Raw genomic sequence first — 25,359 nt, 5'->3', positions numbered from 1 at the left:
CTTGTTAAGGACAGAATTTTAGAGCACATGAATGATACTAAGAATAAAAAAACTGAGTAATGCATTAGCACAACATATTTCTGATTTGGGTCAAAAACACATATTAAAGTTTATGGCTTTTAGAGTTACTCAGTCCAAATATACGATGTGGTGACTTTAAGAACAAAACTTGAATGAGAGAAAAGAAGTGGACTATCTATTTAAATGCAGATAAACACCCTGGTATTACTGAGTGTGTTTCTCTGAAACCTGTTTTCAAGGCATGCCCACATCCACATTAATTGTAATTTTCCATGCAATAATGTCACGTCTTTTTAAGGAAACTATATTCAAAGGTAACTGATTGGTTACTTTGGTTTTTAAATCATGCTATGCTAAACACTGATTAACAAGTCTGAAGAAGCAGTCTGAGGACTGTGAAAGTGCTTACCCTTGTATCTTTCATTGTATCTTATTTGCATTAAAGTCTTTTGTTTTATTTGAGCCATGGTGATCATCCTTCCTTTTTTATTTTTTAGTACACTGCTGTTAAAATCTTCACCAGCCTATTTCGACTTTTTTATTTGTTGTCTCATTGAGAAACTCTCCTAGATAATGTAAGGGATTAACCCTTACATTACTAGGTGGGTAGCCAATTGGCTCACTGAGAGAACAAACACTGTCAAAACTGGTGACTCTACCTGTAGCAGTAGACCTATCACCAGTGGAGTACCACAGAGGTCTGTGCTGGGTCCCTTACTGTTTGTCACCTATTTCTCAGAAGTCCAGGCCAAAGCAGATGGCCTTTGGCTCACCATGTTCACTGCTGATTGCAAACTGGGAGCAATCATTCAGTCCCCCAATGATGTCAACATATTACAAGAAGGGCTAACGCAAACAAGGGATTGGTGCCAAACCCATGGTCTAAAACTAAATGCAAAAAATGCATCATTATTTCCTTTGGCAAAATGAAATCCCCTACAAATTACAATATTGATAGCACCCCCCTAAGTTCTAACCCAGTGTTGGGAGACTTGAGAATACAGGTTAATAGCAATCTGAACTTTGACCACCAAGTTTCTGCAGTGGTAAGAAAAGCCTTCTATGTAGCGCACCTCTTAACAATAGCATAGCATCCAGGTCAAGGGATGTAAAAACTCCACTGTACTTGACCTTCATTAGACCACTAATAGAGTATAATGCACCCTTTTGCAAGTACTTCACCAGACACCTACAGCAGCTGGAGAGACCTCAGAGGTTTCTCACTAAGAAAATACAGGGATTCCAAACCATGACTTACGTGGACAGGCTGAAAGCCCTGTCACTTTACTCTGCATCTTATAGGCTGCTGACAGGTGACTTGTGCCTGGCCTATAGAGAAATCTGCAATCCTGCCCTAATGGAAATGCTGCACATCTGCAAGTCAAGTGGCACAAGAGTTGCTTGCTCTAGGGATTTTACCCTAACTTGTGACATTAACAGAACATGTTGCAGAGACAAATAAGTCTGTCAGAGACTGCAGCTTCTCTGGAATAGACTTCCTATTCACATAAAACAGAGCTCCTCACAGACCATATTCAAATGCAACCAAAATAATTGGATGGAAGACTGCAAATTTGCCCTTGGGATGGCATCCATATCCCTCATGGACAGGGGTAGTCAGTGTGGATCAAGACCCGTTCTGTGCATAAATTTGTTCTGTGAACTACTCAAAAAGAACAAATGGGGACTCTTGGGATTAACATGACTAGGCTTGTAAAGGCTCTAGGGCTGCTAGCCTAGTAACCTCCTATGATAGAAGAAGAAAAAAAAGACTTATGGTAGATCTGTGGTGGTAAGGGGCTAATGGCAAGGGAGGAGGATTATGCACAGGCATGTATTTATATTCCACCTAAAACTGCTGTTATGGTGCTTAACAAAATTTTGGGAGAAATAATCAGCCTTTAGCAGGGAATATTACTTATAGGTGGGGACTGGAACTTGATTTGCACCAGTGAGGATGTGTCTGGGAAACTCAGAAGGGAAAATATAACAAAGGAGGGCAGATTACTGAAGACATTTATGAAAATATTTGGTATGGAAGATGTGAATTTAGTAGTAGTAGTACTTCCCCAAGACCTAGACAAGACAGAAATTATATTGAAAGCTTCTATCTCCAGTAGCCATTTCAGACCATGTACCGATACTGACCAAAATAAAAATGTAAGGTAAAGAACTAAATGTGAGACACTGGCACTTCCCAACATACCTGTTAAAAACAGGAATTTAAGGAATAGGTAGTGTTAAAAGCAGAGGAATTTAAGGAATGGGTAGTGAACATTATCGAGTACTATTGCTTTATACCTTGTCAGTGGGTTAAAATAAAAGTGGAGTTTAAAAATGAGGTAGAAATAAGAGAGATATGGCTAAGAAGCAAAAATAATTATTTAGAGGGGCTGACATAGGTTAAAGTATTGCAGAATAAGGGGGATCTCACAGAACAAGAGGCTCAGCTGCAAAATACTAAATTAAAAATAGGGGAGTATCTGGATAATATGAATGAGTTTAGAAAGATTGCTGTTAAGTAACTCTTTTTTGATAATTGCTCAAGAGCACAAAATCTTTGAGCACAATGACTTAGGCAACCGAAAGTAGAAAGGGTTGTTGCCAAACGTAGGGATCCTATAACAAGACAAATAATAAGAGATCCTATAGAGGTATTTGAGAGATTTTGGTAATTTTATGAAAATTTGTATATAAAGCTGAGGAATGTGGAAACCAAGAAAAAGTACAAATGCAAATATTTATGGAAGATTTAAGTATGCCAAGGTTAGAGGTAGATGAGGATCAACAATTAGGACAGGAGGAGATGAGATAAAAATGGGACGTATAATCGATCTATAGGAAAATCTCCAGGAATAGATGGTATTCCTGTGGAGGTTTGGAAGCTTGGAGGGAAGAAAGTGATAAGGATCTACAAGGTTATGTTTAACAGTATTTTAAAAGAAGGGGAACCACTAACATCCTAGATAAAAGCTATGGTGGCTGTAATATCTAAAGACAGTAAAGACCCATCAAACCCAGCTTCACATAGGCCCATTTCAATTTTAAACCATGATTATAAAGTGTTTATGTCTATAATAGCTAAAAGAATTATAGATATATAGGGATCAATGTGGTTTTGTGGAGGAGAGACAAATATATGACAACATTAATAGAGCAATGATGATCCCGGGGAAGCAGAATGTAAGAAAATATCACTGCTGTTGGTGGGTCTTGATGCAGAGAAAGCACATGACAAAGTAAGCTGGGATTTTATGAGTAGAGCAATGGAAGCATTTGCATTCCCTGACGCAGTAAGGTTAATTAAGAAGATATACGAGGGATCAGAGTCAACAATTAAAGTGGGACAGTTCCTCTCTGATAAGCAGTGCTTGAACAGAGAAACTAGACAGGGTTGTCCTCTTTCCCCTTTGTTATTTGCATTATATGTAGAGCCATTGACAAAGAAAATAAGGTACTCAGAATTATATAATAATCAAGAAACCTTGGCTTTATTTGCGGATATGATTTGTACCCGCTAAGACCAGAAAAACACATTGCAGTGTTGCAGAACACTCAAACAATTTCAATTTTTTTCAGGATATAAAATGAACGTAGACAAAACAAATGCTATCTATGTACCCACACATGAATTTGTTCAGCAATACCCATATTTATGAGGACACAATAAAATGAAATATTTAGGAGTATGGGTTAAAAAGGACTCTTATAGCAACTAAGATTATGTGGGAAGAGACTATCAAAAGATTTAAAAAAAAACTGTAATTTTTTTCTTTATGGATGTGGATAGCAAGCATACTTCTCAACCTCTTAGCCCAAGAAATCTGGACAAAGCCTGACATAATGGGGGGACAAAGGTACAAAAATAGGGACAGATTTTAAATATTGTTCTTATAAACTGAGAAAGTAGCTAGAGTAACAGAGTTTGTGTTGAAATGCATTTTCTAAAGAATATGAAGTCTAAAACTCAAATGTATGTCATTATTTAGTGATTTCATTCCTCAAATACTTCCAATGATTTGCCAGAAAACCACAAATTTTATGAGGAACAGACCAAAATTTTGAGGTAAAAATCTGGACATTTGAGAGGTTATGATAGCAAGATAGTCCCTTTAGCTTTACATACAGGTCAGGCATATTTTTTATCAACCAGGAGGAAGCTGTGGACAGCAATTAATAAGGAGTTGAATGATTTTATCTGGCAGGAGAAGAGGGCCAGGGGCAAGTGGGATAAGTTGATTCTTCCAATAGAACAAAGTCGTTTAGGATTACTTGATTTGAAAGGATATTTAAGAGCTACACAGTTAAGGCTCATATACATAACACAAGCAGAAAGCTACAATTCAAAGTGGAAAGGGATGACGATGAAACAAGGGACATTCAAGAAATACAGAGAGAATGGGATTTAGATGCATGTCCTTAAGGAGAAAAATAAAAGCCATTCCAAATATAAAGTAGCAGAAAGCATGCTAAGACTAAGCCATTGTAAGAATGGGAAAGGAGAATGTACGTTCACTGCTGCAGTATGCTTAACATATGGAATTTCTGCCATGGAAGTCCAGGCAGTCTACCAAAGACAACTGTTGCTTTAAGGTATGCTGAATGTCACCTGAGCACTCCTTGGGGGCATAAAGGTGACATTCAGGCCTACCATAATCAGAACTTTTCTGCTGCCAATCCGAATCTTTTCACCATTGGTCTATTTACCAGCATCCATTTCTGCCAGTTGAATGCATTTTTGTTCTCCAGTGACTACCTACACCCGTTTGCTGATTTTTTCTTACTTAGATGGCCTGTTGATTCAGATGTCCTCTCCAGAGACCCTTCTGCAAAATCTTCATTTTGCCATTTCTCTTCTTTCTCTGGATTCCATTACCACCAGGGAGTTTCTGAGAGCTCTGGGTTTCATGGCATCCTCCATTCTGATGCTCCCTCTAGCAAACTTCACATGAGAAAGTTTCAGTGGTTTCTGAAGTCAGTGTGGCTTCAACATGTACATCCTTGAGACTTTGTAATTCCTCTTCTTCCTTGTCTCAGACAGGAACTTCACTGGTGGATTCATTAGTTATCTCTGAATCCAGGAGGATCCCTTTTCATCCCCCACTTCCCTCTCAGGAATTGTTCACAGATGCTTCAGACATGGGATGGGGGCTGGCATTTGGCTCCCTAAAGGTACAGGGGGTGTGGTTGCCTCGTCAGCAGAAGGAACACATCATTGTCAAAGAGATGAGAGCTCTTCTGCTGGCTCTTCAGGCCTCTCATCCTCTTTTCTCTCCAGGGCCTCTCAAGATGTTCACAGACAATACTACAGTGATGTGGTAAATCAACAAACAGGGAGGAACGAGATGTTATCTTCTTTGTCAGTTGACACTTCTGGTATGGGGTCTTGCTGTCAAGTATCAAGTGACTCTTCAGGCAGTTTATATTTCTTTTGATCAGAACACTGTGGCAGACACTCTGAGCAGGTTCTTAACTCAGGCCCATGTATGGAAGCTGTACAGGGATGTGTTTCTGGATATTATCCACCAGTCAGGTACTCCTCAAGTGGACCCCCCCCCTTCTGAACAGACAACTTCCTCTGTTTTGTGCAAAAGTCCCAGGTCATCTGTGTGAAAGGTGGACATCCTCTCATTTTCTTGGAAGCGGAGGTTTCTTTATGCATTCCCTTCCTCTAATTCTGAAAATTGTTTGTGTCTTTCGGCTTTTCCCGGTTAGGTGTCGCCACAGCGGAACTCTGGTCTGCTAATGATTGGCAGTTGATTTTTACGTACCGGCTTGCCAGGCCTGATGCACAACCTTCAACGAAGGTACGCCCATTCACGCATGTCTCCACGCAGAAGACGCTCTAGCTGAGAATCGAACCGGACAGCGTCTTACTGTGAGGCGACAACGCTACTGCAGCACCACCACCGCGGGTCCTCTAATTCTGAAAATCCTGTTCAAAATTCAACAGGATGCTCCCAAAATCTTGTTGTTCACTCCCTTTTGGCTGCTGCAACACTGGTTATCTCTACTTCTGCATCTAGCCGGGGGCAATCATCACAAGTTACCTCACAGGGTGGATCTAATCACACAAGCCAAGGGATCTCTCATTCATCCTCACCTATCCATGCTTCAACTGACACTGTGGGTGATAGGATTTTAATTCCTCATAGACACCTTTTTTCTGAAGACGCTGCAAGTTCTGCAGGAGGCCAGGAAACCTACTAGTAGGAAATTCTACTTATGCAAATGGAAGATGTTTTCTCTTTGGTGTCTCTCATAACATGGACCCACTTACTGCGGATGTTCCTTTGGTTCTCTCTTATGTATGTGAGCTGCTCAGTACTGGTTTGGCCTATTCATCTATTAAGGCCCACTTATTAGCTATCTCTGCTTGTCTGCCTTTTTCTCCTGCTTTAGCTTCTAGATTTGAGGTGAAACAATTTCTTAAACATGTCCTTAATATCAGACCTCCCAGGAAGCTTGTTCCTTCTCCTTGGGATCTTAATTTTGTTTTGGAAAAGTTTACTCGGGCTTCTTTTGAGCCTGCTGCTTTGGGTTTCTTGCAACATTATTCCTTGAAGACTGTTCTTTTGTTAGCTCTTACTTCTGTGAGATGGGTATCCAAGTTGCAGGCCTTTATGGCTTGTCCTCCTTTTTTGATCTTTCATAAGGACAGGGTGTCCTTGCACAATAACCTTTCTTTTATGCCTAAGGTGGTTAATGAGCTATCACCTAATCAGTCTATTAATCTGCCTAACTTTTTTCCCCCTCTCCGCAATCTGACAGTGAGAGGGTGCTGCATACTTTGGACATGTATAGGCAAACTCAGGGTTTATTTGGATAAGACTAAGACTATATGAAAACTTGATTGATTATTTGTTTCTTTTCATCCTAGATCTTTGGGACATGCTGTATCCAAGCAAACCATTTCTTTTTGGATTTCTAAGGCTATTACCTTTTGTTGCACTTTTTATGGCAAAAGCCTTCCTTCTTCAGTTATGGCTCATTCTGCTAGAGCTGTGGCTTCTTCTGGTGCTTTTTTCAAGGGCTTGGATACTAATTATTTTCTTGAAGCAGCTACCTGGACTTCTGTGCATACCTTTACCAAGCACTACAATGTTAGATGGCATCTCCAGAGCTAGGGCTAGTTTTGATAGTGCTGTTCTTTATGGAGTTTTAGGGGTCTTTTCTGCTTCTTCCCCCTCCCAAGTTTCCTCTTGAGCTTTGCCACTCCCCCATATGTTAAGAATCCTGCAGCAGTGATTGTAAGGTCATAGTACAGTTGTGTAAAATCTTGTGTAAAATCTTACCATAACAGTAGATGTCCTTTGCCTTCACTCCTGCAGTGTTCACTCCCTCCCTCCATCCCCTCCAGTCCTTTGCCTTCTTGGATGTACAGATTACCTCTTAGGTTCCTTGGACTAGTGTTTCTACTGGGACAAATCAGTTCTGATTATGGTAGGCCTGAACATCACATTTATGCCCTACCCTACGCAAACAGTGTTCAGGTGACATTCGGCATACCTTAAAGCAACAGTCATCTTTGGTAGATTGGCTGGTCATCAGGCTTCTACAGCACAGAATTCCATATGTTAAGAACACTGCAGCAGTGAAGGCAAGGACATCTACCATTATGGTAAGATTTTCCACAACAGTACTTTCTGTCAATAGGGATGACTGCAATTTTAGGTACAGAGAATAGGCAAGACAGGACTGGACTTTACTGGAGAAAACTGGCAAAGGAACCAAGATATTGGGAGGAAATAATCAGAAAGGGAAAGTAACACAATAAAAGAGGCCAAGAAGACATTTAGACTGCAGGCTAGAGGCTGACTTCCCTTCCAGAGACTGCTATCAGAGTACAGGCAAAAAGAAAGGGATAGGGGAATCTTAAGTGAAAGACCTGCTCTGGTAGACTTTTTAACTGAATCTAGAACAGAAGCATCTGTTAAAAAGGGATAATTAGCAGGGCATACAATATATTGCATGATAACTATAGGTATCAATCAGAGGAGGTTAGAAAAGGATTTACTAAATAATTCACAAGGAAACAATGGGAGGACATATGTATGGCTACCAAATATGCAACAAAGTCTACAATATTTACAATTTTTGCTTGGAAATGTTTGCATGGTTATTTTTTATACCTCAAGCAGACCCCAAAGAACTTTTCTTCAGGTAGATGACAAATGTTGGAGGCATGATGGGGGATAAAAGAAGTAACTGCAAACATGTTTTCGGACTATAATGAGTTGGCAGACTTTAAAAATTCTCTGCAGAATACTCAGTCAGAAATATTGGGTGAGCAAATGTGTGCAACTAAGGAAATTATTTTTTGAGCTGGGATAAAGGATCTAAATTGCCAAGACACAGTAAATGCTCATTAATTTTTATTCTGGTGGCTTCCAAAAAAGCAATTGCAAGAAAATGTAAATCAAAGTCTGAACCAACTGTTCCTGAAGTAGTCAATACTGTAACAGAGATAAAAGAGCTGGAAGTGAGATCTTTATTATAGGGTAGGAGAAAACTACATAGAAAAAAATGGAAATTGCTAGAACAATGCACCCAGAATAATGTTTTGGAGGAGGAATGAGATTTAAGACAGGAATTGAGCAACATATGTAATGCTAGATTGATGATAATTGTATAAAGGCATGTATGTGATGTACAATTAGTTTTAACTGTTAACATGATTTGTTTTCTTTAAGTGATAATATAATAAAAGTGTTAAAGATGAGGAGGAAACATTGATTTTGTTAAACAGAAAATGTAGAGCAAAGTGACACACAGAAACAAGTAAAGGAGCTTAATTATTGCCAGTTCCTCTAATCTGGTAGCTTGAACCAAAGCCAATTAATTACCTTTTGGAAAGAAAATCTCAGGTACCTGTTTCTTTTATGCAGAAACAATCAAAGCTAGAGTAACACAAATCTCAATGCAAGGATCCCAGCTCTTTTCTCTTTATATCAACTGTCAACAAACAACCTTTTCTGATTTAAGCTGTGCAGTGTATGTATATGACATAATCCCTTCCAGATGCACTCCCACAACTGTAAGGCTTGAGAAGCTGCTGCAGAACACGTTTCAGCGTTTCTGCAACAGGATAGACAGCAAAAGTAGTCTATAAACTACTAAAAAACTGTAATTACACCATTTGTAACTTCTCAAAGTTGGCACATAGCAGCAGCATCACATTTAGAGATTTACAGGTGCAACTGTTCCACAAATTCAAAGACAAAAGTAGCCTGTGACATGATTGCTCAACACCTTGTCTTCTGTCCTACCAATGCAGTTGCTCACAGTGTCCTCTCAAAAAAGAAACTAAACTACAAACTTTACAACCATCTTCATTATGAAAGCCAGGCCACTGGCATAAATGTCGTAGAACCTATACTGAGGCATGCATTTCCCTTTACTGCACTCAGTTCCTCATAAAATACAAAAAATACTCATGATTAACATAATTGGCATAGTTATCAAACCAGTCTACTGCAGAGCATCATTGCCTACTTCTAGTCATGTGAACTGGCTACCAGTAAGAGACAGAACTATGTTATTTTAAGCACCTTAGCTAACAAATCGATACTGTTAAATTGCTATTTGTCCTAGCAGCCAAAATAAATGGTAGAACTGCATTCTCTTCATTAAGATCAAGCAATCAGGACATACCTTCTATAATTAGGACAACTTTCAACACTGCAATTGGAGAAAAGGCATTTTCCAAAACTGTCCCAGCCACGTGGAGCAACTACACTTGCGGCATGAAAACTGGAGGACCTCTTACTTTCAAAAAACTACATGTCAGAAAATCTAAAGTTTGTCAAATACTACTTTTATTGAGAATTTGCTGCCTTGCTTCCACTGTAAATCTATCCTGTTATGTGCAACAACTAAGATCAAGAATTTTTATTACTTTGAATATTTTAAGTATTGAAACTTGCACTCATGCTGCTCGTTGTGATAAGGCCATGGTTTTCAGCTGTAGTCACTGTCTGAACTTAATATGAAGTATGACACATGCAAAATGACTCTGTAATCTGCATGTACATCTGTCAATTGATGCTGCCATCTTCTCATTTGGGTTAGGGCTCAAAAGGGTTCCAAGACCAGTTTACCTTTCTAGCTAACAAAAATAAAAGGCCATCAACAAGTAGGTGATGGCAGTCAGCGCTTCTACTAACAAAAAGGAGTTATGCACATAGTGCATAGTCTGATTTTGCGCATTTCCAAACAGAAACAAACTGGTAAATTCACAAAGAAACTTCTAAAAATAAAAGAATCTGCAGGCAACAACAGGTAAGACTTCCATGAACAAACCTTTAATGTTGGAACCGATAACGTAAGCGCTTTCGTTTTGGTTCAGTGACCAAAACTTCATCAGACACTTTCAAAGGTTACACAACCACTGGTTTAAATAATGCCAAGTAAATCACACGAGCAATTCATTTTCAATTTGTTCGTGGAAGTCTTACCTGTCATTTCCAAACAGACCTTTGAGAAAAATAAAGAAAAACAGTCGTCAAAGACATCTGCTTTCCGAATGCTTGTTGTGATAACACCCAATATGATCTATTGGTTTTAGTAATCTGAGTGTCTTAAGTAACTCCTGAAGTAGCTGTTTGGTCTCAGTGGTGGCAAAGAGATAAAAAAAATCGTCACCATTTGCAGAGTTTTCTTTTTTAATTGTGTGTGTCAGAAAAGTAGGCTAAAGGAATGAGAATGGTAAACTCTGAAGTCCATCTACACCAACCTCGAACAAAAAAGGAGTAAATTGCTACAAATGGAAAAGTCATCATTTATGAGCTTGGCATGCTAAATAATGCCCACTGCTTTCAGTGGGAAATAGCACAAATTCCATTAATGGCATCAAACTGAAAATGTAATTTTCTTCTGAAAGTAATATTTATAGCCTTGCCTTGCTTGCTTGCTTTTAGGAAATGTCTTCAAAAAGGAACAAACATATGTGAAAAACAGAAAGAACTGTGTGATTATTGTTGCTCAAAAGTTGACAACAGAAAGCCAGAGGAAGGTACGTTTCTCTGATGGGTTGGGTATGTGGCAAGAAAACGAAAAATGTCAAATTTAAATGTGATGGGGGTGGGATATCATATACTGCACTGCTCTTTGTTCAAGAATCAGCATCAAAGAAAAAAATAATAGGGTCAAAGAACCAAAATCAGGGACATTTTTAAAATATTGCTCCAATTCACTTAAGTTAACAAAGTAACAGATTTTGCATTTATATGAATTTCCTGAAAATAAGTATGTGACTTTAATGTCTGACATTATTTTTCTGCTAGGTCAAAGAATTCATTATTTACAGCACATGCATACTATGTGAAGGGACTTTTTATAATGTTCTGAATGACTAACTGGTGGACAACACCTCTAGGCTTGCTTTGCAAAGATTTGTCATTGAATAGAAGTAGATATTAGTCCAGCTTGTATATTCTGCTTCTTTGAGGAAGTAGTAGCACATAACAATTTTTCTTGAATTATTTGAAACTTTCATACGAACAAATCTGTGTAGAGCATTTGTGTGCTGTCAGGCCTGACATGTATTTACTTTTTTTGAACTAGTTCAGATTATATCATATTCACAGTCAGAGCCCTAATTTCAGTGAGGCTAGGCTCCGTTGCAAAATGCTAGTTGTGGTAGCAGAGACATACTGAGAGGGGGACCTTCCCATCCTGGATATGCACCATATGTTCAGATGCTACCTTAAATTGGTGTGTGCATTTAGAAATACAGACCTTCCTCTCCTCTGCTGCAGACAGGGAAGGATTTATGGTTGCCAAACAGACATTTTTCAAGCAGACAGCAGACTACAATACCTTTTGCCATCATTCAGCTCACTGCCTATTACACAATGCTGCAATCAAAGCTGTCTCCACCGGTTTCTTAATGTCACTCTACGCATACTTCTGGCAGCAACCAGTTAGTCCTTGGTGCACACTTTCACCTGCATTATTCTTGTCTCAGGTGTGACCAATGAAGGTCTATATTTATGAAATCTGTACTGTGGCACTCAGATATCTGAGTTCTGTGCTTGTGCTATTCCCCAGCTTCTTATACCCTAGATAACTGTTTGGGATTGTACCAACACTTTGAATTTTGATAAACCTATTTAGTAGTTTAATGTCCCTCCCAACCACAAGTTCACAACAACCTATGTGGAATTGTTCACAGAGACCTTGTACAACCATGCAAATGGCTCTGTAGAGGTTAATGTCCCAGAGGAAATCACAAAGTGTGATGAAAGGGGTAATCCAAAGAATCTTTTAAGATTTTCAGCCCTCCTTTTCCAAATTTTCTAAATTTTCTAACTCCAGGTCCAATTTTGGCAAAAAAAAAACTGTCTCAACAAAATACAGGCAAACAACCGTTTAAGAAGAAGTGCGAGGGGTCTCCAAAAAGAACCCACAAACCACCCGAAAACCAAAGACAGACTAAGAAGTCTAAATGACTTTTCAAGAGACTTTCTGGCCCACTACCACCCTGGTCCCTTTTTTCTTCCAGAAAGCCTGAATCTCCATTTTTCTCTTTGGCACCAGATAGTTTCAGACAAGTGTGTTCTGAAGATCATTGATCAAGGTTACAGATAGCATTGGTAGGAAATTCTTATTTTTCATCCTCCAGATTAGACTCTCTTGTTTCATCTTATGCTGCCCTAAGGAGTGACAGAACCAGTTATTCCTCCTCAGATGGGGAAGAGTTTTTATTCAAGGATGTACTTACTGCCAAAGAAAGAAAATGCTTGGAGACCAGTTCTGGCTCTTTCTTTCTTTCCTAAACCTGTTTGTTATAATTGTTCAAGTTTCCTGGCAACACCAGATTTAAAAGCGGATTATCGTCATATCCCCTAATCATCCTGATTTCAGGCATTTTTTAAGGTTTTTGTCAGGCTGGATTACATGATCGGTTGTCTGCCTCACCCTTTAGACTATCCACTGCACCAAGAGCATTCATAAAATTGCCTAGCTCAAGTTATAGATGATTGCAGACTGCAGGATATCCACATTTTTCCATATTTAGATGATTTGCTTATCTTTGCAGAGTCTTTTTCAAAGTGTTAGAAATCTCCCTCTTGGGAGAAAGATCTCTTTCATAAGCTGGGATTCCAAGAGAACATTCAAAAGTCTTTCTTGACTCCTCCACACAGGATTGTGTCCCTAGGATGTCAGCTAGATAACTCAGTTCAAAGAGTTTTTCTTCCACAGGAATAAAAAATAGATGTATATCTACATCTATTTCTAAGGTTTTCCACTCAAACTTCAGTCACTGTGAAGGAATATTTCAGGAGTTTGGGCCTCATGGCTTCTATGACTCTCATGATACCCCTGGCAGGACTCCACATGAGAACGATACAGTATTATCTGAAGACTCTTTGGTCCCAGCATCAACATTTTATCTTTTCAAATCACAGTGCTGAGGTTCATTAGAATACAAATCATTTGATGGAGACAACAGATATGCTTAGATCCAGGTCTCTTTTTCTCCTTCCCTGTTCCAAAGCATTCAGTCAGCACAGATGCCTTGGACTTTGCTTGAGGATTAGTTTTTTAGAAGAGATAAAAGTGCAAGGTATGTCGGACACCAAGGATAGATGCAAGCACATAAATATCAGATGTTTATCATTATCAAGGCACTCAACTGTCCGAATCATCTTTGGTCCCCACGACCTCTTCAAGTTGTTACAGACAATGCTATGAACATGCAGCACATCAGTAAGCAAGGGGTAGCCAGGCTGTACCCCTTTTTCAGACTAGCCATGTTAGCTTGGGATCTAGCTACAAAGTGCAATCTCACTCTACAGGCATTCTATATTCCATCAGAGCAAAACTGTGTGGCAGACTAGCCGAGCAGAACCAGGGCAGACCTCATGAATGGAAACTAGATTAGAGGTCTTCCAAGATTTCATCCATCTGTGGAGAGTTACTCAAATAGACCTCTTTGCCTCCTGTCTGAACAATCAACTGGCAAGACTGTGCTCCAGGAATCCATGCAAGAAGGCATGAAAGACCAACGCCATTTCTTTTTCTTGGACAGGAATGTTCCTATATATTTTACACCTTTTCAACTGATATCCAGGGTACTTCTGAAGATTCAGAAGGAATCCGTCAAGATCATTGCGGTGACTCCTTTTTGGCCCAGGCAACCATGGTTCTATCTTCTTTTGGAAATGACCAGAGGCAATTACCACAAGCTTCCTTACAGAATGCATCCACTCAGACAAGAACGGGGATATTTGATACACCCTGACATCAATCAGCTTCAGCTGACTGCCTGGATAATAGGGTCTTAATTCTCTTTATACACCAGTTTAATGAGGTACTAATGGAGGCAAGAATGTTTTCTACTAGAAAATTATATATTAGAAAATGGAAAAGGTTTTGCAGTAATATCAACAATTGTTCTCTGGTTTTACAATACTGGAGTGAGTTACTATTCTATGGACTTTCTTATTCTTCTATCATGGTTCATTTATTGGCCATTTAAGGATTACTGCCCATGGATCCTCCTGTTTCAATGTAGTCACATGTCAAAATGTTTTTGAAAGGGGTTTTGTATAAGAGGCCTCCAAGAAAATTGGTTGCCCCTCTGGGATCTTAATTTTGTGTTTGAGAAGCTAACACTTACTCCATTTGAACGAGCTAATCTGGCTAACTTGAGGTTCTTAACATGGAAAACAGTTTCACTAATTTATGACCTCTGCCAGAAAGGGTATCTTAGTTGCAAGCTCATATGGTAAGTCAACCCTGTCTCATTTTCCACAGAGACAAGGTTTCATTGAGGACTAATGCTTCTTTTATGCCTAAAGTGTTATCTGGGTTTACTATCCAGCTCCCTGTTTTCTTTCCTGAACCTAAAAATGAGGGAGAAAGGATACTCTATACCTTGGATGTCCACAGACAGCTCAGGTACCAGCTTGACAGAAATAAATCTTTCAGATCTGCAGTTTAATTATTAATTTCTTCTGAAGGCAGGAAGAAAGAACAACCTGAGTCAAAACAGACCATTTCCAACTGGTTGTCTAAGGCTATTAACTTTTGTTAGACTAACCATAACAAAACTATTCTAAGGCAAGGTGAAGGCCTAGTCTACCAGGGCCTTGGCTTCATCTATGTTTTTTGGGTAGGGTTCAATTCTAGACATATTCTAGAACATACTTTTACAAAGCACTATAAGCTTGATTCCATCTCTAGGTCTATATCAAGCTTTACTACGACAATTCTCCAGGGGCTCCTGGACTCAGCACTATCTACCCATATAGCTAAGACTACTATAGCAGTGATAAGTATGGAGAACATTATACCGTTGTTTAAGTAAACTTACCATAACAGTAGATATATATGAATGATCACTCCTGCAGTAGCCTCTCCATCCCTCCACCCCCTTGTTTTTTGGTGTATTTTTATACCAGGGTATGGACATTTTGTTTGTTCATTCTTGGCATTGTCCTTACAAGGTTCAGCCTCTCTCTGTATGTTGGCAGGAAAGCTTTAAAGGGCTTGGCACCCAGACTTGTCTTTTAGTGAGCTTAGCCTGAGCTGCCTGACAGTTTGGGTTTGTGGAAGGTGCCCTGAAGCTTTGGAAGCTCTCTGGCTGTTACACCCTGAGCAGGATATAACCCATATCACTAAGGCTACTGCAGCAATGATCATTTGAATAGCTGTACTTTCTTTCCCTAAAGATGCAAAATTCATTCATTTTTTGATCATACCAGAATGCACTGAGCCATAAGGGAAAGAATCGGTCCTGGATAAGAGTGCCAGTCCATCACTGGATGTGAACACATACATGCTGCATATATGCCTTTGAGTAATTTAGGGTATCCCAAATGCACCTAACTGCATGTCTTCATTATGTGGGAAGAGAAAAGCCATGCAGGGAAAACCTACTGTAATACAGGGAGCGCATGCAGCCACCATGCAGAAGTCATCCCATTTGGGAACTTGGCTGCAGTAAAGCTCTGAATGTCTTCACACCCCAACTTGGCTTTTAGTCAGCTCAGCTCAAGCTACCTGACAGTTTGGGTGTGAGGAAGGTGCCCTGAAGTTTGGAAGCTGGACATCTGTAATATCCTTGGCAGGATGTAACCTGTACATACTGCAGCAGTGATCAATATGATTAATACCATCATCCTGCATGGACCTTAGTTATTGAATCACCTATTTCATTGTTAACAGTTCTAGCATTTTTGCAACAACACCCTCATCTGTAACTGTTTACCTTGTGTTTTTCTAAGTGTTTTATTTTGAACCTGAAGTGGTCTAAAACAGTTAAATACTATGGGGAAAGAATATTTTAATATTTTCAATTTCTCCCAGAATAAAAAATGTGGGCACATGGAGTGCAAAATATTCTGGATAATTAAACGATTACATAATGACAGGTAGCTAATCCAAGTCTGTGATAACATACCTTCAAACAGTAACTGTCAGAATTTTGCATTGATGTTTAGATTCATTATGAGGAAATGGTGTGTAATTTGCTAAACAGCTATGTTTTGTCATATATGCTAGGATGTTCATTAACCTGTGCATATCCAACAAAAATCTCCTTGGATGTTCTAACTTGGCCAAGCCTGTCAATGCCCTTAGTCCTTTTTTAACCTGCATGAAATGTTCCTAATTTTCTCCCAAACCAGACATGACATTATCCCAGACTGGTTGCAAAGTTTGGTGAGATATATCTGTGTATGCTAAATACAATAGAGTTAATAGCAGACCTCCCAACCTCTTAGAGCAAGAAATCTGGACAAAGCCATAAAAACTGGGAAACAAAGGCCCACAAATAGGGATACTTTTTAAATATTGCTCTTATAAACTTAGAAAGTTGATAGAATAACAGGTTTTGCATTAGCATGAATTTTCTGAAGGGTATTAAGTCTGAAACTCAAATGTCTGTCTTTATTTTCTGACTTCAACCCTCCATGGTTTGCCAGTGGTTTGCCAGAAAACCACAATTTTATGAGAAACAGTCCAAAAATATGAGGCAAAAATCTGGACATTCTGTGAAAATCTGTACAGCTGAGAGGTATGGTCAATAATAACAAGGACTGTTTTGAAATTGAGAGGTCACAATGTCTTCTTAATAAACTTTTTAGCCTACCTTGGTTCGGTTATAAGCCCAGTTATTTTGTTACTGGTTACTCATTCTCACTGCCATGCCATGGTGATTGCTTATTTGAAGATTGCCATGCTATGGTGATTGTGAATTGGATGTTTTAAGTATGTTTTCTCCTTAATGGCATTTCATCAGCAATACTGACAAAGAAATCTTAATTTTTATCCACATATACATCCATGCTTACCACCAGAATGGGGCTGGGGGGGGGGGGGGACATACCTCTCTACCTCAGAGCAAGAAATCTGGACAAAAATGTTTGCCATTATTTTTTTAATTCAGTCCTCAATGATTTGCCAGTGATTGGCTAGAAAGCCACAATTTTATGAGAAATGGACCAAAAATATAAATCAAAAATCTGGACATTCTGCGAAAATTTGGACAGTTGAGAGCTATGGAAAGAGAACCTAATATACTCTGGCTGACAACTACACAATTTACTTCCAGTGCAGTGTCATCCTCTGCTTTCAGTTTTTTTTTTTTTTACATTTAACAATCGCTCTACGCTCTACTCTTTCTGGATCTAAGGTGCAAGTTATCAAAGCACGATAAGCACTACTATGCTAGAATTTGCTATTAAATCTGGTTAACAGTAGGGATGTTGACTGTGCTCTATTTTAGGTACCTGTTGATATCCCTTCTAAAGATATATAAGGACGTCGGAGATGAAGGTGTGCCTGGGTTGTCCGGCACAGGAATAAGATCAAGAATCTAGAAATAAACAGGATGAAAATAGCCAGTTAGGAAGGATTTAGGAGTTCTGGATTTCATAAAAAAGTGTTACATTTAAAACAAGCATCATATGCAGGAGAACATCATCAAGGATTGGAGTTGGGAATTGCAATTCTGTGGCATAGAGGGATAACAGACTCATAAAAACAGTGTTCTGGTTGCAGCCTGGGCACTGGAAGAGTGACCACTGCCATACCACCTCACCAATCACAGGCAGAGGGATGTGCCTCTGGCTCACCACTTAGGTGACACCTACAGGGAGCTGCCATTGAGCATGGGCATGCTAAATGCATGCTGCTTCTGTGCAACAGGAGCCACCACAGGGAGGGTGGGAGCTGCAAGGTGAAGGACCATGTGCTCTATCAGAATTTAAAAGCTGTCCCAGTCTCTTCTATCCATCTCCTGCCAACTAGAAAACATATGAGTGGATTAGGACACCCAGACAGTAACTAATTATTCATAGGATTCTCATCATGTTCAGGGATATCTGGGTCCTTCTCCCCATGGAACAAATTTACAAACTGGGTAAAAGTAGTGAAGCCATTGAGCAGGTCAGGTTGAGGAGTAAAAAAATGATTTGGAGTGGGTGGTGGGTGCACTGGAGGAAGGGAGGAGAGAATGATATGTGAAGAGAATCATCAGAAAGAGAGTGAAAGAAGGACTTAGCAAATGAGAGGACACAAACATTTGTGAGCATGATAAGCTTTAACAGAGTCAAAGTGGGAAAAGCTATCAGTAACAGTGTGGTACAGTAAAGCTAAACAGTAAGTGGCAGAGGTACTAAAGTAGTGGAGGGGACAGTAAACTTGTTTAAAGAACTGGTGAATGGATTTGGAACATATAAGGATGAATGGCTCAAATATAAACAACTTAAAAACGACAGGGAGGATGCACTAAGGCATTAGGACAAAGTAAAGAAAGGGGGAACAAAAAGTGATGAAAGAGAAAATAAAGTTGTTGTACAAGAATTTGAAAGACAAAAGAAGTGGTAGAATACACGGTGAAATGCTAATGGGCAGAGAAATGGAGAAGGTTGAAGTAAAGCTGAATGAAGTAAAATGGAGGCTGAAGTATGCAAAGCAGCAATGAAGAAAAAGTGAATAGGGCTGAAAATGACTCGAGTAATTTACAACATGATTAAGTGAATATATATATAGGTGGTATAAATGGACTGTTAGGATATGAAGATGACACAGTGAATATTTGCGTGAGTGAATGGTCCTCCTCCCACAAAACACAAATACATGCGAGAGATGCAACTATATGGCCAAACTGGAGGCTGAGCTCTCTCAACATAGGACTGGCATGACCAGACAGGAGGAGAAGGTAACCACACACACTATAGACCCAGTCTCACATAATACCATCACAACCTCAAATCATACACATAAACACACAAAGACATACTCGGAGGCTCTGATCAAAAATCTACCAAAACAGCAGAGGCCACCAAAGCAGACACCCAAACAACTACCACCTCAGAACACAACACCTGCAACACATATACCACACAGTCGGAGTGTCAAGCAGTCACAGCCCTTAAGGCCAAACACAATGCCAGACACACTAGTCATTGGTGACTCCATAGTCAGACACACTGACGTCCCGCTCACCAGACTGAGTAAGGAGAAGGTCACAGTAAGCTGCCTGTCGGGTGCTAGAATCCGCCACATAACGCATGCACTCAGGTTTCTCAACAGCAGGTACAAGTATGACTCAATCATTGTCCACGCTGGTGTTAACGACCTGAGACGTACCTCCTTGGACTACATGAAAAGAGACATAGAGGAGCTCTCTGATTATGTAGCCCAAGCAGGTATGACCCTGACCTTGAGCAGTATCCTACCTTCACCAAGAATGATGCCACAATACAGAGATAAGATGATCAGCTTTAACAATTGGCTTAAACTCTGGTGTCATTCAAAGGGGATCCAATGTCTGTCTGCCTGGGATGACATGCTGGACAAGCCACGCTGCTTCGCAATGGATGGCTTGCACTTGTCACCCCTGGGATTCCTGATTTTGGCAAAGGCTCTTGCCACCCCCATAGTGCCTTTTTTAGGCAAGGCTCAAATTCTAAACCTACCACCCTAGAACAAAACAAAGAAAAAAAACTAAGGGTAATGCTGCTCAATGCCAGAAGTCTCAACCTCAGGATGCACGCACTCGAGGCCCTTCTCAGTATGGAGAACATCGATGTCTGTGCTGTGACAGAAACCTGGTTCAAGGCTCCTGAGAGCACCCCAGCACTATCAGGTTTTACCTCATATCATGCGTTCCGGCCCCAAAACCCGGACAATACCAAGAAAGGAGGAGGGTATCCATATTCATCAAGGACACCCACATCTCAAGATTGGTGGCATCGCACGATGCATCGGAAACCATCCAGGTGCAATTAACCATAGGCAAGATTGCTCTGCAATTTGTAGCATGTTACAGGCCACCCTCGCAAACTCAGGAACCTCATATGGCCTTCCTGAAAACACTGGAGGGGATAAATGTATCTCCAAACACCATCATACTAGGTGACTTCAACTACCCTAATATAGACTGGGAACACTACTCAAGCCCAAACACTCTAGCCCAAAAGTTCCTGGAATTCATAAACTCAAATGCCATGGAACAACTAGTCACCATCCCCACAAGAGGAGAAAACATACTTGATCTCATCATCACGAACATGGGAGCACAATGTTCAACGCCGGAAGTATACCCCTCACTGGTGAGATCTGATCACAAACTAATCTCGCTGGAGGTCCTCATCCCGCCCCGACCCGAAATGAAAAAGACCACAGTAAACAACTTCTCGAAAGCGGACTTCACACTTCTAAAGACTAGTGTGGTCTCCTTTAAGGCCCCTCACCCGGCGGTTAACATTACTCAAACCGCTGAATCACTTACAAATGCCTTCTACCAGCACCTGCAGGGCTGCATGGATCAGGCAATCCCAAGCAAAACAAAGACTCTTTGTACCAAAGGCAAGCGTCCAGTCTGGTGGACCCCAGCCATAAACAAACTCTACAACAAAAGGAGAAAGCTACTACAAGATAGAGCAAAATCCTTAAAAGGTAAGACACCGCTGATCACTATAAGTAAAAAGCTAAGAGCTCTCATAAAATCATCCAAAGCTAATTTTGAGAAAAAAATAGCTAAGGACTCTAAAGACAACCATAAGGCATTCTTTAGCTATGTCAGAAACCTAGGAGGAAACTCCCAGATATGCTCAGAATTAGTTCAAAATGATGTGAAGATTACTGATCCTACAGACATTGCCAACATACTGGCTGACAGGTTCAGTGCAAACTTCTCCCCCCCCTCCCCTAATAAAGGAGAGATATCTATACCAAATGATTGTAGCCCCCCAAACATCTCTAACGCCCAGGTGAGAACTGCTCTCTCCAAGGCAAAGAACACAGCATCCATGGGACCTGATGGTGTCCCCGGCTGTGTGCTCCATGAACTCAACGAGGAATTAAACCCACAGTTAGGACAGCTGTTTAATCTTAGTCTCACCTCCGGATACGTACCCAGGGAGTGGCGCACAGCGACTGTGGTCCCACTCCACAAAGGCGGTGCCTCCACCGACCCTGTAAATTACCGTCCCATTAGCTTGACAAGCCTTATCTGCAAAGCCAAGGAGAGGATCATAATGGATCTCATAAATAAAGACATAGGAAACTTGCAGACTTTGGATCCAACCCAGTTTGGCTTTGTCAAAGGCAGATCATGCCTTTTAAACTTGGTTGACTTTTTCGAAACAGTCATCAAGGCCATTGACGAGGGAAAGGCAGTCCATACAGCCTACCTAGACCTGGCGAAGGCTTTTGATACAATACCTCACTCGGGTATCATTGAAAAACTCATCAACTTAAATGTAAACCCATACATTACAAGATGGGTTGCAAACTAGCTGAGTGACAGAACCCACAGGGTCAGAGTTGCTGGCGCCATGTCAGACTCAAAGCCTGTCACAAGTGGTGTCCCACAGGGCTCAGTCCTGGGCCCACTCTTGTTTGGCATCTACTTTTCTGAAGTACAAGCAAACACAGGAGGGTTATGGCTGACAAAGTTTGCAGATGACTGCAAACTGGGTGCCGTAGTTGAAAACACATCCAACACAGATATCCTTCAGAAGGGTCTCACAGAAATGGATAACTGGTGCCAGAGCCATGGCCTAAAGTTAAATGCCAAGAAATGCATAGTCATACCCTTCGGGAAAAATAAGGTTACCCCTAGCTACCATATAGGTGGCAATCCCTGAACACAGAAGAAGTTATTAGGGACCTGGGAACCCAGGTTGACAGTAGCCTTTCATTCGACACTCATATTGCTAAATTAGTTAGGAAGACCTTCTACATTGCCCACCTTATCATGAAGGGATTCACATCTAGATCAAGGGAAGTCATAGTCTCCCTATACTCATCACTCATCAGACCAATGATCGAGTACAATGCCCCATTCGGAATGTATCTGACCTGACACTTGCAGCAGCTGGAGAGGCCACAAACGTTCCTCACCAAAAGGATAAAGGGTCTCAAAAATCTGTCTTATGCTGCCCGACTGAAAGAACTCCAGTTATATTCAGTTGCTTACCGCTTGCTCAGAGGTGACCTATGCCTGACATACAAGGCCATGTCAAACCCAGATTTGATGAACATGCTTCATCTCAAAAATCTAGATCCCTCAGAGCCACAAGGGCGGGAGACTTAAACCTCGACACGGTTATTAATAGGACGTGCTGGAGGGATAGATTCATCACCCAAAGACTCCCTATGCTGTGGAACAAAATCCCAGTTTATGTGAGGCAGAGCACCTCGCTGGCCTTGTTCAAGAGGAATCTTGACCAATGGATGGGAGATCGCAGATACACCCCAGGGGTTACCTCAGTGTCACTGCTCGACAGAGGCACAGCAAAATAATGGGCATAGTTTCTCCAAACTAAAGGGGTGGCGTAAGCCACAAAACTATGGGCTAGGCTTATAAATGCCCTCGGGCAGATAGCCTAGTATGAACCTATGAACCTAATAGGATGTGATAGAAGTCAAAAGATAGTTTGGAAGATGTGCAAGACATGAAAAAAAACTAAACATATTTGGGACATCTATTTATCACAGGTTTTGAAAGAGAGAGAAAGGTGGTGGAGGGATTGTTGTGTCTGACCAGATAAATTAAAAGGGCAGCAAGGGGATGGAAATTAGAGGAGAAAGTCAGGAACAGAGTAAAGGTTATTTAAAACATGATGGACAACTCACTCTAAACACAATGTTGCATTTCCCCAGAATGTATTTCCCTGCTTAGAGAATGTTCTCCTTATGTTCACATATTACAAAAAGAATGTCTTAGCAGTTTCTCTGACTTTGTGGTATTTCTCTCCAAGTCCACTTCCTCTGTATATTCCATGTAGGGGCTGAATTAAATCTCAAGGTACTTTCTCTAGGAATTAGGCTCCATTGTTCTTACTTCATTTCACCAATCACACATGCAAGTCTTTTATCAAGGAAAATACACATAGGAAGGTACCTGCAGCTTTTCTTTATTTCACACCCACTGAGATCATAAACCTACTCAGGCTTAAGATTTGCAATTCTGAGGTTGTGCTGTCATAAAAAAAAAAACTACATTGTTTCCATTCCCTTTTCTGGGGGCATAAGCATATTAAGCCTTTCTTAGCTAAAATGGGAATAAACATGATGACCACTGACAACGTTACTAAGTTGATCTTTGCAACTGATGAAATGTAACATTCTGCATTACTCAATGAAGGAAGACAGGACCTGAAACACTCAAAATATCAATGTATCAAATTATGCAAGCTCGTAATGCATCACCCTTCCATCCCAAACTGGGACAAACTCACATCTGTACAAACATGCACTAATTCACAGATGCCATATATATAATCCATATCCTTTAATAGCCTCTTTTCCTCAAAGACTTCCTTTACAGAAGGCTATAAGTAAATTATGGTGTCTGGGAAAGATCCTCTCCTAAGCCTTGGGTTGTCAAACTCAACAATGTATACAACAGATTAGTGAATACCACCAGTTTTAAGACTTGATTACCCATTTCAATAACTGCTGATGAACAATACTGTGTTGCCTCATCAAATTACATTACTTGTTTTCACAAAAATTCAACTTTTTTGATGCAAGTAGGAATAGCCTGTCACCAATGGCTACATACTTTGCTGGACATACCCCATAATATGCTGCACATATGAAGGATATCTGAATTCAGTCTTTCCACCACCACTCTTCTCAATATCAGCACCTGCAAGACAAGATGACAACAGTGTTATCAATATCCTGCAATCTCACATTTATAAGCTAATAATGCTTACTGGAATTTTTAAGATGATGGTATTTAAAATAATTTAAAATCATACTTCATGAAAAGCTTTTATTAATGAGTTGATGTTCTCCTGCTTTGTGAAACTAGTTCAGATTTTTTGTCTCACTTCACTCCCTCTAAATATTTTTCATGGTGTCCATCCTTCCTTTTCTTGTTGCAAGTGGTCACCTCTATTTCCCCATTACCACATGCAAAATTGATCAGTTCCTTACACAGACTGTTCCTCAAATTATTAGAAAGTAGGAAGTCCTCCTTCAATGCAAGATATGGTATGAATACCCAGGTAGTACAGAAATGACTTTGAACAGCAGTCCATTGAGCTGAAGCACAATATTTATGTTTATTATATTTATTTATTTAATATTTATTTTTTAATAAAGAATCCACACTGGATCACAGTTATTAGCAGACTACAAGTGGCTGCATGATATCCAACATGATTACATATCTGTAGTTGTAATCTGTAAGAACCTCACATATGGGGAACTGCAAACTTCATAACTAAAAGTATGCAATCTATCATTTTACAGAGTACAAGCAGGAGATGAAGACAGTAGATGTTGCACAGTTACATCCTTAGTAGTGCTCTGTAACATGAGTAGACAATTTTGTACATAAACAGTAAGAAATGCTGGGTTATGAGTACTATAGGTGTTACTGCTCACAGAAGGTGATGTGTGGCAAGATTTGAATGTGGTAATACATACAATGAACATACCACAACAAATCACATTTTTGGGGGGCCCCTATTAGTGACTGCTGACACACCACACCGATACTCATTGCTGTTCATTATAATCTCTCCCCATACTCCATCCCTCAAGAAACCTACTTTCTCTCATTTCTTCTCATCAACAGCAATGTCCCTTCTAATTTCCCACCAGTAGTCTGTTTCTTCCCCTCCTCCAGAAGGAACATGTTTCCTTACTTTAAGATAACTCTCACATAAGCACAATTCTCTATCAAAATAGCGTGCACACACACACACACACACACACACACACACACACACACACACACACACACACACACACACACACACACACACACACACACGACATTTAGCTTCAGTTTTGCTACAGACTTCTGTATCACATCAAAGTAGCCGTTTCTACAGACATCTAGGAGATACTTTGATT

At 40.1% G+C, this 25,359-nt stretch overlaps 1 protein-coding gene across 1 annotated transcript in view; it reads right to left on the bottom strand.

The window, feature by feature from the left end:
* Positions 1–25,359, bottom strand: part of UROC1 (urocanate hydratase 1) — a 1,269,467-nt gene that overhangs the window by 401,714 nt on the left and 842,394 nt on the right. Inside the window, exon 14 of the mRNA XM_044078604.1 lies at positions 24,067–24,139. Coding sequence (XP_043934539.1) covers positions 24,067–24,139 — 73 coding nt within the window. The remainder of the gene's footprint in view (positions 1–24,066; positions 24,140–25,359) is intronic.

The sequence above is a fragment of the Protopterus annectens genome, chromosome 7.part1 (genome assembly GCF_019279795.1).
Source record: "Protopterus annectens isolate FY-2018-M chromosome 7.part1, PAN1.0, whole genome shotgun sequence".
Classification (NCBI taxonomy): domain Eukaryota; kingdom Metazoa; phylum Chordata; order Ceratodontiformes; family Protopteridae; genus Protopterus; species Protopterus annectens.
Note: the sequence above shows the minus strand (reverse complement) of the source record. Positions and strands in the feature narration are given on the sequence as shown.